This window comes from Dasypus novemcinctus, chromosome 26 (genome assembly GCF_030445035.2).
Source record: "Dasypus novemcinctus isolate mDasNov1 chromosome 26, mDasNov1.1.hap2, whole genome shotgun sequence".
Lineage (NCBI taxonomy): Eukaryota > Metazoa > Chordata > Mammalia > Cingulata > Dasypodidae > Dasypus > Dasypus novemcinctus.
The window spans coordinates 47,201,721-47,216,321 of NC_080698.1; the positions used below are offsets into that span (position 1 = coordinate 47,201,721).

The 14,601-nt window shown below is 43.8% G+C and overlaps 1 protein-coding gene across 4 annotated transcripts in view; it reads right to left on the bottom strand.

The window, feature by feature from the left end:
- SRGAP3 (SLIT-ROBO Rho GTPase activating protein 3) overlaps positions 1–14,601 on the bottom strand; it is a 260,329-nt gene that overhangs the window by 38,420 nt on the left and 207,308 nt on the right. For 3 of the 4 annotated variants that reach the window (XM_058288699.2, XM_058288697.2, XM_058288698.2), the window contains exon 11: positions 4,800–4,827. In XM_058288699.2, coding sequence (XP_058144682.1) covers positions 4,800–4,827 — 28 coding nt within the window. Of the gene's footprint in view, positions 1–2,156; positions 2,244–4,799; positions 4,828–14,601 lie in introns of all 4 variants that reach the window. The other variant, XM_058288696.2, reaches the window with a different exon arrangement.

Sequence of the window (14,601 nt, forward strand, 5' to 3'; positions counted from 1 at the left end):
TTCAAAGATGATTGGAAGGGTTAATTTTCATTATTGTGGGTTGAATTCATCACTGAATCTTAACTCCCAATGTACCAGAGCACTGATCTTCCTAATATCTTTGGCATTCCAGATGCACTTGACTAATTTTTATTTCATTGATCTAAGAGTCAGGCAATTATTATTCTCATTTGAGAGATGAAGAAACTTATGCCAAGAGGGGAACTGTAGCTTCTTTGGGGTCCCTGGGTGACCCAGGATGATGATAATCATCCTGATCTTTAGTCAAGTACACTTCTGTTTAAAGTGCTTTCAAATCCATTATTGCATTTAATGTCAGCTCAACCATGTAGGTATGGGATTCTTAGAAGCTCTGTTTTACAGAGACAGAAACTGAGGCCCAGAGAGAAGAACTGGTGGAACCGGGCCCCAAACCCAGAACCATTTGGCTCCAAATCCAGAATTTTCCTCACCAGGCCACTGTCATAGAGACTGAAGACACTTTTTCATTTCCAGCCAAGGACTCACCCTTCCCACTGACCCTTGCCAGCATAGGATTCTGGGTCAGGTTGAAAGTGTCTTGCTTTACTTTAGGATCTCCATTCCCTGGGCTCCATTCTTGGCCACAGGGAGGGAAAATCACATCACGGTTCACCAGGGACAGTGAAACAACCACAAACACTGGACCGGTTTCCCGAGTTGCTCACCATGCATATACCTGTGTTGGCTGATTTGCTCAGCTTTTGCCACTCGAGTTGGCCTGACTCAATGCTGCCAGCCTTCTGGGGCAAAGGGCTTTTTGAGAGTAGAAGGGAGGCCCCTAAACATGAGAGGCAGTTCACTTTCCAATGGCTGGGTTCAAAATTTGGGGAGCAACAAGTGGAGACCCAGCCTGGCACAGCCAAGGGTCACACATGACGAGCAAAGACCTGGTCCCCCATCATCAGGATACTTTACTTTATTTCTGTGAAAGGGCAAGAGATCTAAGGACTCTGCAGCCAATCAAATGAATGGGGCTCACCCCAGCCCTGCTTACTGGGTTTGCTGTATCTGTCTCCTTTGGGAACCCAGGCCATCTATGGAACTAACCAGTTTCTCCTAGGTGTTGGGGTATTGAGCAAATGCTGCTAGCTCCAGGACATGCATGGGCAAAGGCACACTGAAATCCAAGAGTCATGCCACCCAAACAACAGAACCAAAATAACAGCACAGACCGAGGGGCTCAGTGTCACACAGATAGGGAACTTAAAAAAACAAAAAAAAGAAAACTAAAAAATGTTGAAAAGAAAACACAGGCAAGATTATTTTGAGCCCATCTTAGATCTATGTCAATTTGGTTAGCTAAGTCCATGTCATTTTTTTTTTTATAAATTACCTATTTTTTGAGGACGTGGGTATTTGGAAGTGGTATTTCTTACAACTGATCTGCTTTTGAACTTCCAAATGGAAAAGCCAAAACTAAGTACCAAAAATGTGACACAAGGCCATAGGTTCTACGTCCTGGGATCAGGAATAACTTCAGAATAGCAAACTTCCCCACCTTATTTGCATAAGAGTTGGGGTTTCAGTTTTTGAATGTTCCCAGTTCATTTCTTTATCTTACATTGCAGGATACCTTCACAATAACCCTGTGAGGTAGGCAAGATTTATTAAGTCCATTTTAGACATGAGGCAAATGAGCCCACAAGAGATTAACAAACTTGCCCAAGGGAAAACAAATCATATGTGACTGAGGCTGGAAGCAAAACTTTGCTTTCTCTATCAAGGCTCTGTGAGTGAGTGTGAAATTAGTGTGAAACTGAGGAAGTGGTTTTATTGCAGAACATCTAGTAGTAGCTTTAAATCATCTATTAACTCCTATGGCCACAAGAATGGAGACTCTTAATATAGGTGTAGGGTGCCCAATATAAAAAAAATCTAGGGTGCCCAACAGGTTTCCTTAAAAGAAGCTCTGTGGGTGGGTTTTGTTTTTTTTTAAGTTTACCAAGTGAAATAAAGGGAAAATAGGAGAATTTTTTCTTGATTTCTCTTGCTCAATTCAGAAAACGAAGGATTATTTGAATCAAACATCAAACTGGAACTCATTTCTCTTTGGTGCTCTGTGCACTGACTGGAATCTCTGACAAGGAAACGTAGCTATCCCAACTTTGCACAACATCAAATCTATAACAACTTACTGAAGTGCTGGATGGGGCACAAAGTGGGGAGCAGGGGGGCAGATCAGCCAAGGAAAGTGGGGCAGCCTAAGCCTTCCATCTCTTCTGCTGCTCAGTTGCAGAGAGAAAAGGAAAGAAAGAGAGAGAGGCAGGGAAAAGAGGAACAGAAAAAGCCACAGAGAGGAAGAAAGAGAAACCAGAGACCAATGTCCCCTTCTGCCTTTCAACCCAGATTAAAATGAACACATGGTGGCAACACATGAGTTGGTCTCAAAATTATTCTGTGACTGAAAGGATGGGAATTAAAATTTTCCAGAAACAACCCAATTGACGTGAGTGTCAACATCAAAATGGCAGCAATATTGCACTTCAGTGGTGGCTAGGCTCTTGGAGGCTCTGCATGGGTGTGCATCTGGTTGCCTCTGTTAGGGAAAGAAATCTCTAGTGATTTCACCGCTACTCCGACCATGGGGTAAGTCAACCTGGGTTAAGGAAGCAAGATTTTGTTTGAGTAATGGTAATCAAGCCTTTTATTTACCTCTTGATTTGCCATTTACAATATATTTTTCCAGTGCATTAGCTCATCTGACCAGCCTAAATTACAGGGCTATTGTGAATTTGTGCTGTTCTAAGATAAGGTCTTTAAACATGAGAAAAATACAATGTGTTGCCAGTTATGCAAAAACTGGTCTGCCTATACAAGGTCATTAGCAACTTGAAGAGACCTGCTCAGGTGGTCATCCAAAATGATACCAACCAACTGCAGGAAATGGTGGAAGAAACAGAGAACCACAGCACAGAGACATTTTACCCAGAGCCTGTAAGGTTAATTTTAAAACTACATTCAAATTGGTAATGACTTCCATAAGAAGCTAAAAATTATTGTGTAAGTAAGGGAAGGCTTTTTGTTTTTTAACAAAGTTTGCTTTGACCTTGGCCAAGGCTGGGTTTGCAGTTTACTGCAGTGTAAGTGCTGGTCTGGTCATCCTAGCTTGGGCTTCCCAGGCCCCAGGTCGAAGAAGGGGTGGAAGGCAACACCTCAGAGGCCTTAACTGAGAAAACACAACAACAACAACAAAAACCCTCCTCTTTCCCCTGAGGTAGGACCCTGAGGCCTGGCCAAAAGCTTGTTTACAGCTCTCCTCTCCTGCAATCTGCTGGAACAATTTTCTCCCCCATGAGTTCTAGGAATTAGGAGGACATGAGGAACGGCTCAATCAGTCCCCCATCTGTTTCACTATTTGCAGACTTTGGTGTAAAATGTGGCTTTTGTTGTTTTGGGACTATGACAACATCCTCTAGCCAGGAAAAAAAAAAGTAAGTGGATTGTTTCTAAAAAGTTCTTAGAAAGTGACCCTGAACATCTGCTGACCCATTTGCTAGAAGGTTCTCTGCCTTGCATTATGAATCATTCTGCTGTTTGCAAACTGTCAGGCCCCAGCGGAATGGCTCTACAAGCTAAACTTCTGGAGGGCCCTTGATCTCTCCCATTCTGGGCCCAGCAAACTGAAAACTCCAGAGCTTTCCCAAGCTTCCTCCCAGACAAATCCCTTCCAGATGAGCAGAAGAGCTGAGGGTTCATCTTCCCTCTTGCCAAGTACAGCAGCTTTCCAGGATTCTGAGCCACTGGGAAGAATTTGTGGGGGAAGTATCTCATTGGGTCACTGGGCCCAGAAAATGAGGTGAAAAGTAGCTCTCAACTGCCATATGTTAGAAAAGTACAGGCCTCTGAGCCACTGGCTGAAGTCATGTTGGGCCGTGGAAGAGCTATTGTATAAGTATCCTTGGCAAAGGTCAGGAACTCAGAAATGGACGGACTCGAAGGGACAACCTGGGCAGTGAGTGACAGGCCTGCTTAAGGACGTTAACTCTTCAAAAGTAGAGCAAGGCCCAGCCACTGAAAGTCAGCTCATCAGCTCTCAACTTCTGAGTGGAAGGTGTTCACTGGCTCTGGTCTGCTCAGGGAAAAGCACAGAGGGTAATGTTGAGCAAGCTGCAGATCAAGCAGAAGTTGCCCCTTTGTTACTTTCCCAGCAAGGGATTCCCCAATCAGCCCATCTAAGTGCACACGAGGTCCCAAGCCGGGGTGAGGGCAGTAGGGGTGCCTGTGCCTGCTTATGAGTATGTGCGCATGCGTATGCCCGGAAGTGTGCAGGGTGAGCCATAGCCAAAGCCTTGGCAAATCCCGACTGGGGACCCCAGGCACCTGGATTAGGAGCCAGGCTGGGCAGTTTGCTCAGCAGTCACATAACAGATGGCAAGAGAGGTCAGCAGCTACCTCACAGCCTCTGGCCTCTATTGGCTGCCCTCGGCCACTCAGGGATACTGCTGCCCCACAGGTTGGACAGCCCCAAGGAGAGAAAACCCACTGTACCACAGCAGTTGGGAGAGCTCCCCTCTCCCACTTTCGGCCTAGAAGGAGCTTGGCTTCTCCAGTCTAATGCTAGAACAAGCAAAGCAGCCCAAACAGCAAAATTGCCTTCTCTCTTAGCACAGCCCCACCATCCTGGACGGATATTCATGAAGGGCTCTGAGAATGCCCCCACTGCTCTGAGCTCTCAGCACTGGTTGCTCATTTTCCCACCTTTCTCCCTCCTCCCCGTCTCATCCCACACCCCACCTCAGGCAACCGGGTAAAGGAAAAGAAGACTCTCCAGGTCTTACCTGGTGGTGCCACACTCTGCTCTTTCCCCTAGAAAGAAAAGGGGACACTGATTTTTAATTCACCTCTTTAAAACCAGAGAACATACATCTTTTTTCTATAACCACAGAAACAACTGGTCTTAACTGCTTGTGAGATGTGAAGCCCAAGGATGCTAGAGTACCACCTGTTAGGAAGAACTGGAGCCTATTAATCCCCCCATGCCTCCCATTTGCAGGGCTCTGTTCAGGTAAACCTTTTCAGTGATTCTCATGCTACTGTCTGCCCACCACTTGCAGTAGAATTCTCTGGGGCTCTTATTAAAAATGCAGATTAATTGGCTCTACATTGGACCTCTTGAATTAGAATATCTGAGATAAGAACTCAGGAATTTGCATTTTACCCAATACTCCAGGTGATTTCTTCTATGCATACCAAAGTTTGAGAACTCCTGTACTATTTTATTTCAACAAACATTTACTGACCATCTGTCATGTGCTGCCCCCACCCATCTTCATTCTCAGCTGATGACCTTCTCTCTTCCTTCAATGGAAAAGAAAATCAGGATGATGGGTCCTCTACCAACTAGCTTCCATCAGACCCACCCGCCTACCTGCAGCTGTCCACACACTCTCTTTAAGGAAGCATCTTGTTTCAGGCCTTCTCTTTGGACTCTGGGTCCCATTGTCAGGGCTCTGTTTCTGCAAGTACTTCCTCTCTCTACTATCACCAGTCTCCTCTCTTCTGGATCATTTCTATCCGCATATGAATGTGTTCGGTATACACATCACCTGGTTTGTAGAGCCTTTCCTTGGCCCCATATCTCCCTCTGACTACATACCCATTTCCCTGTTCTCTTTACAGCAAAGCTTCCTGAAGGAGCTGTCTAGAAACACTGTCACAGTCTCATACCCTAGTCTCTCCTCATCCCATTGCAGTTAGGCTTCTGTTCTCACCACTCCGCTGAGACTGCTCTTGTCAAGTTTACCAATAATCTCATGTGGCTAAATCCAGTGGTCTTCTCTGTTCTTTTCTTATTCAATTTCTCAGCCCCACTTAACTCTTAACCATGCTCTTCTTATAAAGCTTCCCCCTCTTAACATGACTCCACCTTCTCCAGGTCTTCTTCTTACCCTATAGGCTGCTCCTCCGTTTCTTTTGCTAGCTCCTCCTCACCTGCCCAACCAACCTCTAAGTATTGGAGTGCCAGAAGGATACAAACCTGGGTCTCCTTGTCTTCTTTTTCTACTCACTTTCTCCAGGTGATCTCAAATGCCTACTGAGCACTGCCAAATCTAGTTCCAGATCAGAACTTCCCTGGGATCCCAGACTCATTTCTAACTGCCCTCTTTTCCCTCTTTTTTTTTTTTTTTTTTTGTCTTAACAGCATTATTAAGATATAATTGACATGTAAAACTCAAGCACTGAAGTGTCTAATTCAATGATTTTTAATAAATGTAGAGTTGTGCAAACATCATCACGATTCAACTTTAGGACATCTCCATCACCCCCAAAAGCTCCTTTCTGTCATTTACAGCCATTCTTTATTCTCATCACAGCCCCAGGTAACTGCTAATCTAGTTTCTGTCTCTGTAGATTTGCTTTTTTTTGGTATTCATATAAATGGACTCATACAATATGGGAACTTTTGTATCTGGATTCTTCTGCTTAGCATAATGTTTTTGAAGTTCATACATGTAGCATATTTCAGTACTTCACTCTTTTTTATGGCTGAATAATATTCCACTGTAGGTATATACATTTATATCCATTCACTATAAAGTTTCCCACTTGGCATCTTAAACCTTACATGCCCCCTGTGACAGTTTGAATTTGGTGAATCCCAAAAAGAGATTATGCTTGTGAACTAATCCATTCCTGTGGGTATGGGGTCCTTTTGACTGGACTAATTAGTGAGGTGTGACACAGGTTGGGTTTCTGCCCTCTTGCTGGACCTTATATAAATGGAGACACAGAGAAAGGAAGAAGCTCTTTTTCGATCCTGCCATGTGAGAGAGGACATGAGGATCGCTAGCAGCCAAAGCTTAAGCACAATGCCCCCAAGAGGCTGGGCCCTAGAGCAGCTCAAGGCTGAAGAGACGAGCCGTGTGCCTGATAGCTCACAGCTGAACTAGGGAAGAAAGCAGAGCAGCTGAGTCTGAGACAGGAGACACAGAAAGAGACAAGCCCTATGCCTGGCTGCCCACAGCTGAGCTCCAGGGGATGGTAGATTCTGGAGGGGAAGGCAGGGACATCGGCAGAGATCGGCCACCATTATCGCCACGTGGCAGGACACCAGGATCACCAGTACCTGACTTTGGTGAGAAAGCATCTCTAATGGTGCTTTGATATGAACATTTCATGACCTGGAATCTTTTATCCTATGTAAAATCCCCATTATAAAAGCCAACCCATTTCTGGTACTTTGCTTCGGCAGCCCTATGACAAATTAAGACACACCCCACCCCCCCAAAACTCTTTATTCCCCTGCCTCAAACTTGCTCCCACCACTAGTCTTTAACATCTCAGTAAGTAGAACCACCATCCATGCAGTTGTTTAAGTCAAAAAATCTAAGCACTATCCTTGAATTCTCTTTCCTTCATACCTTAAATCTGTCCACTGTGCTCCATTTCAACACAACTTGCTTAGTCCAAGCCACCATCATCTCTTGCCCACACCACCACAGCATCTTCTCAACTGGTTTTCCTATTCCACTACAATCCATTCAGACTCCAACAGCTAAAGAGATCTCTAGAAATCATATCACGTCATTCCCTTGCTTAAAACTCTCCATCATTTCCCATCGCACACAGAATAAAATCCAAACCTCTTACTCTGGCTTATAAAGCTCTTCATGATCTGGGTGAGCCCTGCCTACTTCTCCATCCACTTGTACCACTTTCTCTTTTGCCCTCTGTGCTCTAGCCACAGAATTCTTCTTGTTTGCTGCCCCACTGTCTGGAATTCTCTGGCCTCTAATACTTGCATGGTTGGGTTCTTCTTGTTTATTAGGTCTCAGTTTAAAAGTTGTGTTAGAGAGCACATTTGTCTAAAGGAGACACTGCCTATTTCATATTACTCTGAACTCTTATCTATAGCTTATCACAAATATTTTTCTTGCTTGCTATTTGTTTACTTGTCTTTTGGCAATTGATCCTCACTGGAATAAAAATTTAATGAGAGAAGGAGTCTTTTCTGTCTTGTTTAAACTACTGTAACATCAAAGTCTAGTACAGTCTGCCACAAAATATACACTCAATAAATGTTTGTTGAATGAATGAATGAACATGCCCTCTACCTTCAAGAAACATAGTGCCAAATGATGATAAGCCAATAAATAGTATTATAGTGATCGCATAATTAAGTGCCACAGTAAATTTCACACAGGTGTCATCCCTCAACATGACAGAGGAGCAAGCAGGTTTGAAGAGATGGAGTGGCTTTCCCAATCTCTACTAAGCATACAGTTTGGATTCCAATACGAACTGTTTTGTTTGGGGAACCTGGTTTCAACTACACAAACATGGAGTGAGGCAGAATGGACATCTTCAGTGGAATTTGCCTGAGACTCAGTGACTCCCCAAGGTTGGAGCTTGGTTTGAAACAGCACTCAACCTTCTAGGTTACAGGGATGTCATGCCTGAGAAGACAGCTGCCTAGGCTGGGATGTGGCACTCAGAAGAGATTAGACAGTATCTTTTCCTTCCTCTACCAAAACAATACTGGAAATGCAGGGGGTCTGGGTCCTAGCATTAGCTTTTCTACCAACTCACTCTGTGATCTTGGCCAAGCATTTCCTTTCCCTGGGCCTCAACAGTCTCAGTTTTAATGAGAAGCACCATTGTCATTTTGGGCTGACAATTCTTCCTTGTCTAGCCAGTGTTTTATAAATGCTTACATTCCTGGGTCTCACTCAGCAAATACCAGCAGTATTTGTTCCTCAGTCATTGTGACATCCGAAAATGCTCCCTCCCCCCATTTCCTAACAGTTGGGGTAGAACTACCTACCCCAAGCTGAGACCCTCTAGACCAATGCTGTCCAACAGAAATATAATGCAAGCCAAAACTGCAAGCCACATGTGTAATGTTGAATTTTCCAGGAGCCACATTACAAAAAGTAAAGAGAAACAGGTGAAAATCATTTTAACCATATATTTTATTTAACTTAATACATCAAAATATTAGATTTCAATGTGTATTACTATAAAATGAATGAGGTATTTAATCTTTTTTGTCCCTCACACACATGTACACCAGCGCTTCCAAATCTAATGTGCATTTTCCACATCTTAATTCCGTCCTGCCGTGTTTCAAGTGCTCCACAGCAATCCAAGCCTAGAGACCACCACATGGTAGAGCACAGCTCTAGAGACTCTGGCATCCCATCCGCATGAACACGGAGGCCTTCTTAAAAGAAAGAACTGAGCATTTGTTTTGTCGAAGGAAAACAATTCAAAATAGGGTCAGGCAGGGAAATGTGGCAAGGGAGAGAGTAACCTGAGGAAGGGAGTAACCCGAGGAAGGGAGTAACTCAAGGAAGGGAGTAATCCAAGGTCTAAAAGTAGAACTTGGAGGGAATCGGCACACAAAACCTTAACTCCTGCCCAAAGCCACAAGCAGTTGCCAAGGACTGCAGTTGCCAAGGACTGCAGTTGGTTAAACTGGACCCAAAGACCAAAGCAGGAAAAGAAAAAGCTGGGTAAAACAGGTAAACTTGTTCTGCTTAATTTAATTGTGCATCTCAAATCTGGGACAAATTCCTACCAGACACCAGTTTGAGTTAATTTTTCATTTGGACCCTAGACCTCTGGTTAGAACCAATGACAACCTGTGGCAGAAAGGAGCCAGCCCCTGGCCTGAGATTGCATCATTTCCCTTAGAGCTGTGTCAGCTGTGACTCTGACTTACAAAGGCAGTGAACTTACATGAGTTTCCTGCCCTCGCTCCTCTTGGTTCCCAAAGTTGTCAACTCTTCCATGCACTCACCAGAATCCAATTATACTGGCCTTTTAGTTCTTCTAACTCACTGCACCCTTCCCCACCTTTGCACATGCTGTTCCCTCTGCCCGGACACCCTTCCCCCAGTTTTCACAAGGCTGGCACCTTCCCATTCTTCAAGCTTTGCTTAATTGCTACTTCCCCAGAGACACCTCTCTGCCCACCCAGTCTAAAACAGGTCCCTCACACACACACACACACACACACAATTGTTCCCCATCTCGGCCCGAATTTTATTTTCATGGCACTTATCACTCTTATAACTCCTGGCTTGTTTGTTGATTGTCTGAAGTCTTTCTTCCCCATGAGGGCGGGAACCTTTTCTGTCTGGTACTCCACTTTGTCCCCAGTACTGGCCTGAGTGCCTGTGCTTTTGGATAGGTGGTCAGTCAGATGAACAGACAAACAGGGGCAGGGAGAGAAGAAGGGGGAGGTAAGGGATCAAAGGGTTTAGGTCTTGGAACTGGAATATCAGAACACACTCAGGACAGACTTCCTTCTAGCAAGGGATTGAGTACATTATTCTTAAACGTTACAATCACATTCCAGCTCTCAAGAATCCCACTGACCTTTTGAAACATGGTGTCTCAACTTCTAACAGATACCATAAACCTTTATCTTCTGAGGGGTTTAAAGAAATACATCTTTTATAGCTGAAGTCTCAGTCATTTTCTAGAAAGCCAGAATGTCTGGTCCTAGTAGACATTTTGCTCTGTAATGGGCTATTAAATCTTGGCCTGAAAAGATTATGTCCCATCCTTTTTTACAGACAATGCACTATTCATCCTTGAGGGGCTTTAGTAAAATTGAAAAACTACCAGCTTTGGTGTAAATTCTGGAGCTTACAGACTACCCAACCCCAGAGTGCTAAAAAAGTTATGAGCTAGCACTCAAAGATGATAATAAACTGAGACTTCTCAGGCCAATAAAATAACATAGCAATAACCAAGAGCACGTGAAAAAAATTAGCACTCTTGTTCCCAAAATGTGCCAGTGGTATGGTTTATAACAAGGAATGCCAATTTGTTAAGCAAATTTGTTGACCTGTCTGTCTGGCATCAATCATGTTCAAAAATTCACTTCTAGGGGAAGGTGATCCAAAAGATCTTGTATTTCCATTGGTTTGTGGTTTCTTCGATCCAGGTTGTCAAAGGAATACTTTAGAGAAACTGAGGTCTTCAACATGACACTTGATTTCATTTGAGAAAAAAAAATATTGTATCTTTCTCAGCCATGATGTTCCACTTGGCCCCATATTTCTTACCTATTTCCAAAATTTCTAATTCCTTCCTCCCAATACAGGTGGCCCTCCATGACATAAAAAAGGCCATTGAGATTTATGGATCTTTAAAACAAAAATACACACACAAAAAAAGGCCATTGATGCAGGTGTCACCTCACCCGAGCCCAGGTCTTAGATGAGCATTCTACAGAAGGGAAGAGCCAAAAGGCTCAGGTAGCAGAGTCCCGTCTGCTGATACTCAGCAGAGGCAATCAGCCAGCACTCTGAGCTCTCTGTGGCCTGACTGCTCTTCCCATGTATGCTTTGTCCAATGACCAGGATTTGGTCTCAATTTATTCAACTTCAAAAGGGAATGAAGGGAAGCAGACTTGGCTGAACAGATAGGGCATCCGCCTACCACATAAGAGGTCCCCGGTTCAAACCCCGGGCCTCCTTGACCCGTGTGGAGCTAGCCTTTGCACAGTGCTGATGTGTGCAAGGAGTGCCGTGCCACGCAGGGGTCTCCCCCGCATAGGGGAGTCCCATGCGCAAGAAGTGCGCCCCGTAAGGAGAGCCACCCAGCACAAAAGAAAGTCCAGCCTGCCCAGGAGTGGCGCCGCACACGTGGAGAACTTGATGCAGCAAGATGATGCAACAAAAAGAGACACAGATTCCTGGGCCGCTGACAAGAATATAAGTGGACACAGAAGAACACACAGCAAATGGACACAGAGAGCAGACAACTGGGGGAAGGGGGAAGGGGAGAGAAAAAAAAATAATAAATCTAAAAAAAAAAAAAAGGGAATGAAAATTCCACATGTAAAAATTCCATTTATTCTGGCACTTACTCTTCTTTTTCCTTTCTGTGCAGCTGCTGCAAACTTATTTGCGATTAACTTCTTTTTAACTTTTAGCAGAAATATTTTTTTAATTTTTTACCTATTAAACAGAACAAAACATAATATTTTCTCAGTATTTCCAAGGGACTGTTACCACTAAAAATGGTGATTTGGCGCGTGACAACAACATCCCAGGTGCTGCTGAGTCAGCTTGAACTGTGTATCCTTCATTCAAGGTCCAGCCCTAGAGCGTATACTGAGGTTAGCAAATTCTTTCTGTAAAGGATCAAACAGTAAATGTGGCTTGTGGGCCACATGGTCCCATCACAACTTCTCAACTCTGCCTCAATATGCGAAAGCAGCCAAAGACAATATGTAAATGAATGGGCGTGATTGTGTGCCAATGAAAATTTATTTACAAAATCCAACATGGCAGGAACTGGCCTGCGGGCCACAGTTCGTTGATCCCTAGTAGAGGCATTTATAGCCCTTCCAGCTTCTTGGAGTCCTTTCTCTTTCAGCCCTACTTTACGAGCAACATCTTGGTGAGGGCCTGGGTGTTCCTGCTGCGCTGCGCAGTCGATGGCGGCGTCTCTCCCAGCTTGTGGCCTTCCTCCAGGTCTCCCGGTATGTTTGGAATGGCTAATGCTTTCAGATGCCTGACCTCCCAACACTTTTACAAGAGTCCTTCCCTGACTCCATTCCTGAATCCCTTCCTGAATCCCCAGATATTTCCACAAGATAAAAGACAATTTGCCTCTGCTTGAGGCGTGCCAGCCGTGGGGCAAACCCAACTGGAAAGGAGCATCTAACCCTCCAGCCACTTGCAGAGACAGTTACCTAAAGGCAGATGCCCCTCCACAGTGGTAAGTCATGGTGGTGGCTGATACTCTGGACAGGGTGGGATGAGGAGGGCACTAATCTCTGGGGTCTTCCTCCTCAAATCCCACAACCCCAGTCTGGCCATGAGGACAACATCAAGCAGGTCCCAACTGAGGGACATTCTACACAATACCTGGCCAATACTCCTCAAAACTGTCAGGGTCAAAACCAAAGGTCATCTGAGAAACTGTTAAACCCAAGAGGAGCCTAAGGAAGCACGACAACTAAATGCATGTGGTATCCTGAATGGGGTCCTGGAACAGAAAAGAGGAATAGGTACAAGCTCAGGAAATTAGACTATAGTATGGATTTTAGTTGATAGTAAGGTGTCAATATTTATTAATTGTGACAAATGTACCACGTTAATGTAAGATGTTACTAAGAAGGGAAACTGGGTATGGGGTACATGGGAGCTCTGTGTAAGTTTTCTGTAAATCCAAAGCTATTCTAAAATTAAAAGTTTATTAAAAACCAAAGCAAAAACCAAACTTCCCCAGAATTTACTGATCTAACAAAATGGATCTCAGTTATCCAAAGAAGCACACTGGGCTTTTTTACTGCAGGTTTACTAGAAATTAGGAATATGGAGATTCTTTTAGATGGCTCTTTCTTAGATGCCTTTAGACTTCTGAAGCTGCATTCTCTTGGAATTTTTTGATGCTAGTAAGTTCAAAACTCAAACAAGAATCACATCTCAGGGCAAGGTATGGCTAAAGGCTAAATAAACTTGGAAGACTAAACGGACCTGCAGTTATGCCAACCAAAACTAATTATTATTTCATTAAGGCCATTTGGGCAAAGGCAATAATAAAAGGTTGCATCTTTCTCCTTCCAAAGGACTCTCCAGGGTCTTAGTTAAAAGCAAAACAAAACAAAACAAAACAAAATCTGGTTTTCTAAATCCTAGGCATCTGATTGCAAAAATACAAGTAGCCACTAACTCCTAAGGGTTTGCCTTCTGTTCCATGACTCTGAGAAACAATTCCCAACCTCCCAACCCCATGAACACAAAAGCCAATCCTCCCCTTTAATGCTCATCTTGGAAGCTCCTCCCACAATACATTCACCCTGAGCTCCTCTCTTAGACATTCTCTCCTCTTTTCTCTCCATTCTTTTATTTTGTTTCCTTTTTCCTTAAAGCTTCCAACACACTTCCATGGCCTTGTTCAGACCCTGGCCCGATCCTCAAGTGTCAGGATGAGCAGGGATCAGAGGGGTGGGGAGGGAATGAAGGAAAAGCTGTCACAACTCTCTTCCTCCCCTCTACTCCTGAATAATTGAGTTTTGATCTTTTTGTTTGTTTGTTTTGACAAATTTATACACCTATTTGACAACTGTAACCATCAACCAAATCAGGATAGAGAACATTTCTACCATTCTCAAAAGTACCCCACCTCTCCCTAGTTGGAACACATAAAACTAATCTACAGTCACAGAAATCAGATCAGTGGTTACTTGGGGTGGAGACTGGGGGAACTGCTTGCAAAGGAGCACAAGGCAACTGGTGAGAGTGACAGAAATGTTCTTATTTTGATTTGAATGGTGGTTATTCAGGGGTGTATATATTGTCCAAATTCACTGATTTCTGCCTAATACAAGAAAACAGACCAACATGTCAAGTCTTCAATATTATTGCAAGTAACTATGAATTATACTTCAAAATTTGAAACTTAGTGGTTGCCATAGGTTCTGAGGGGTGGGGGAGGGAAGAATAGAATAAACGGAATATAGAGCATTTTTAGGGCATTAGAATTATTCTGCGTGATCTTGCAATAATGGATACAGGCCATTTTAAATTTCACCAAAACTTATAAAAGTGTGTGGTGCAAAATGTAAACCATAATGTAAACCATTGACCATGGTTAGTAGCAATGCTTCAATAT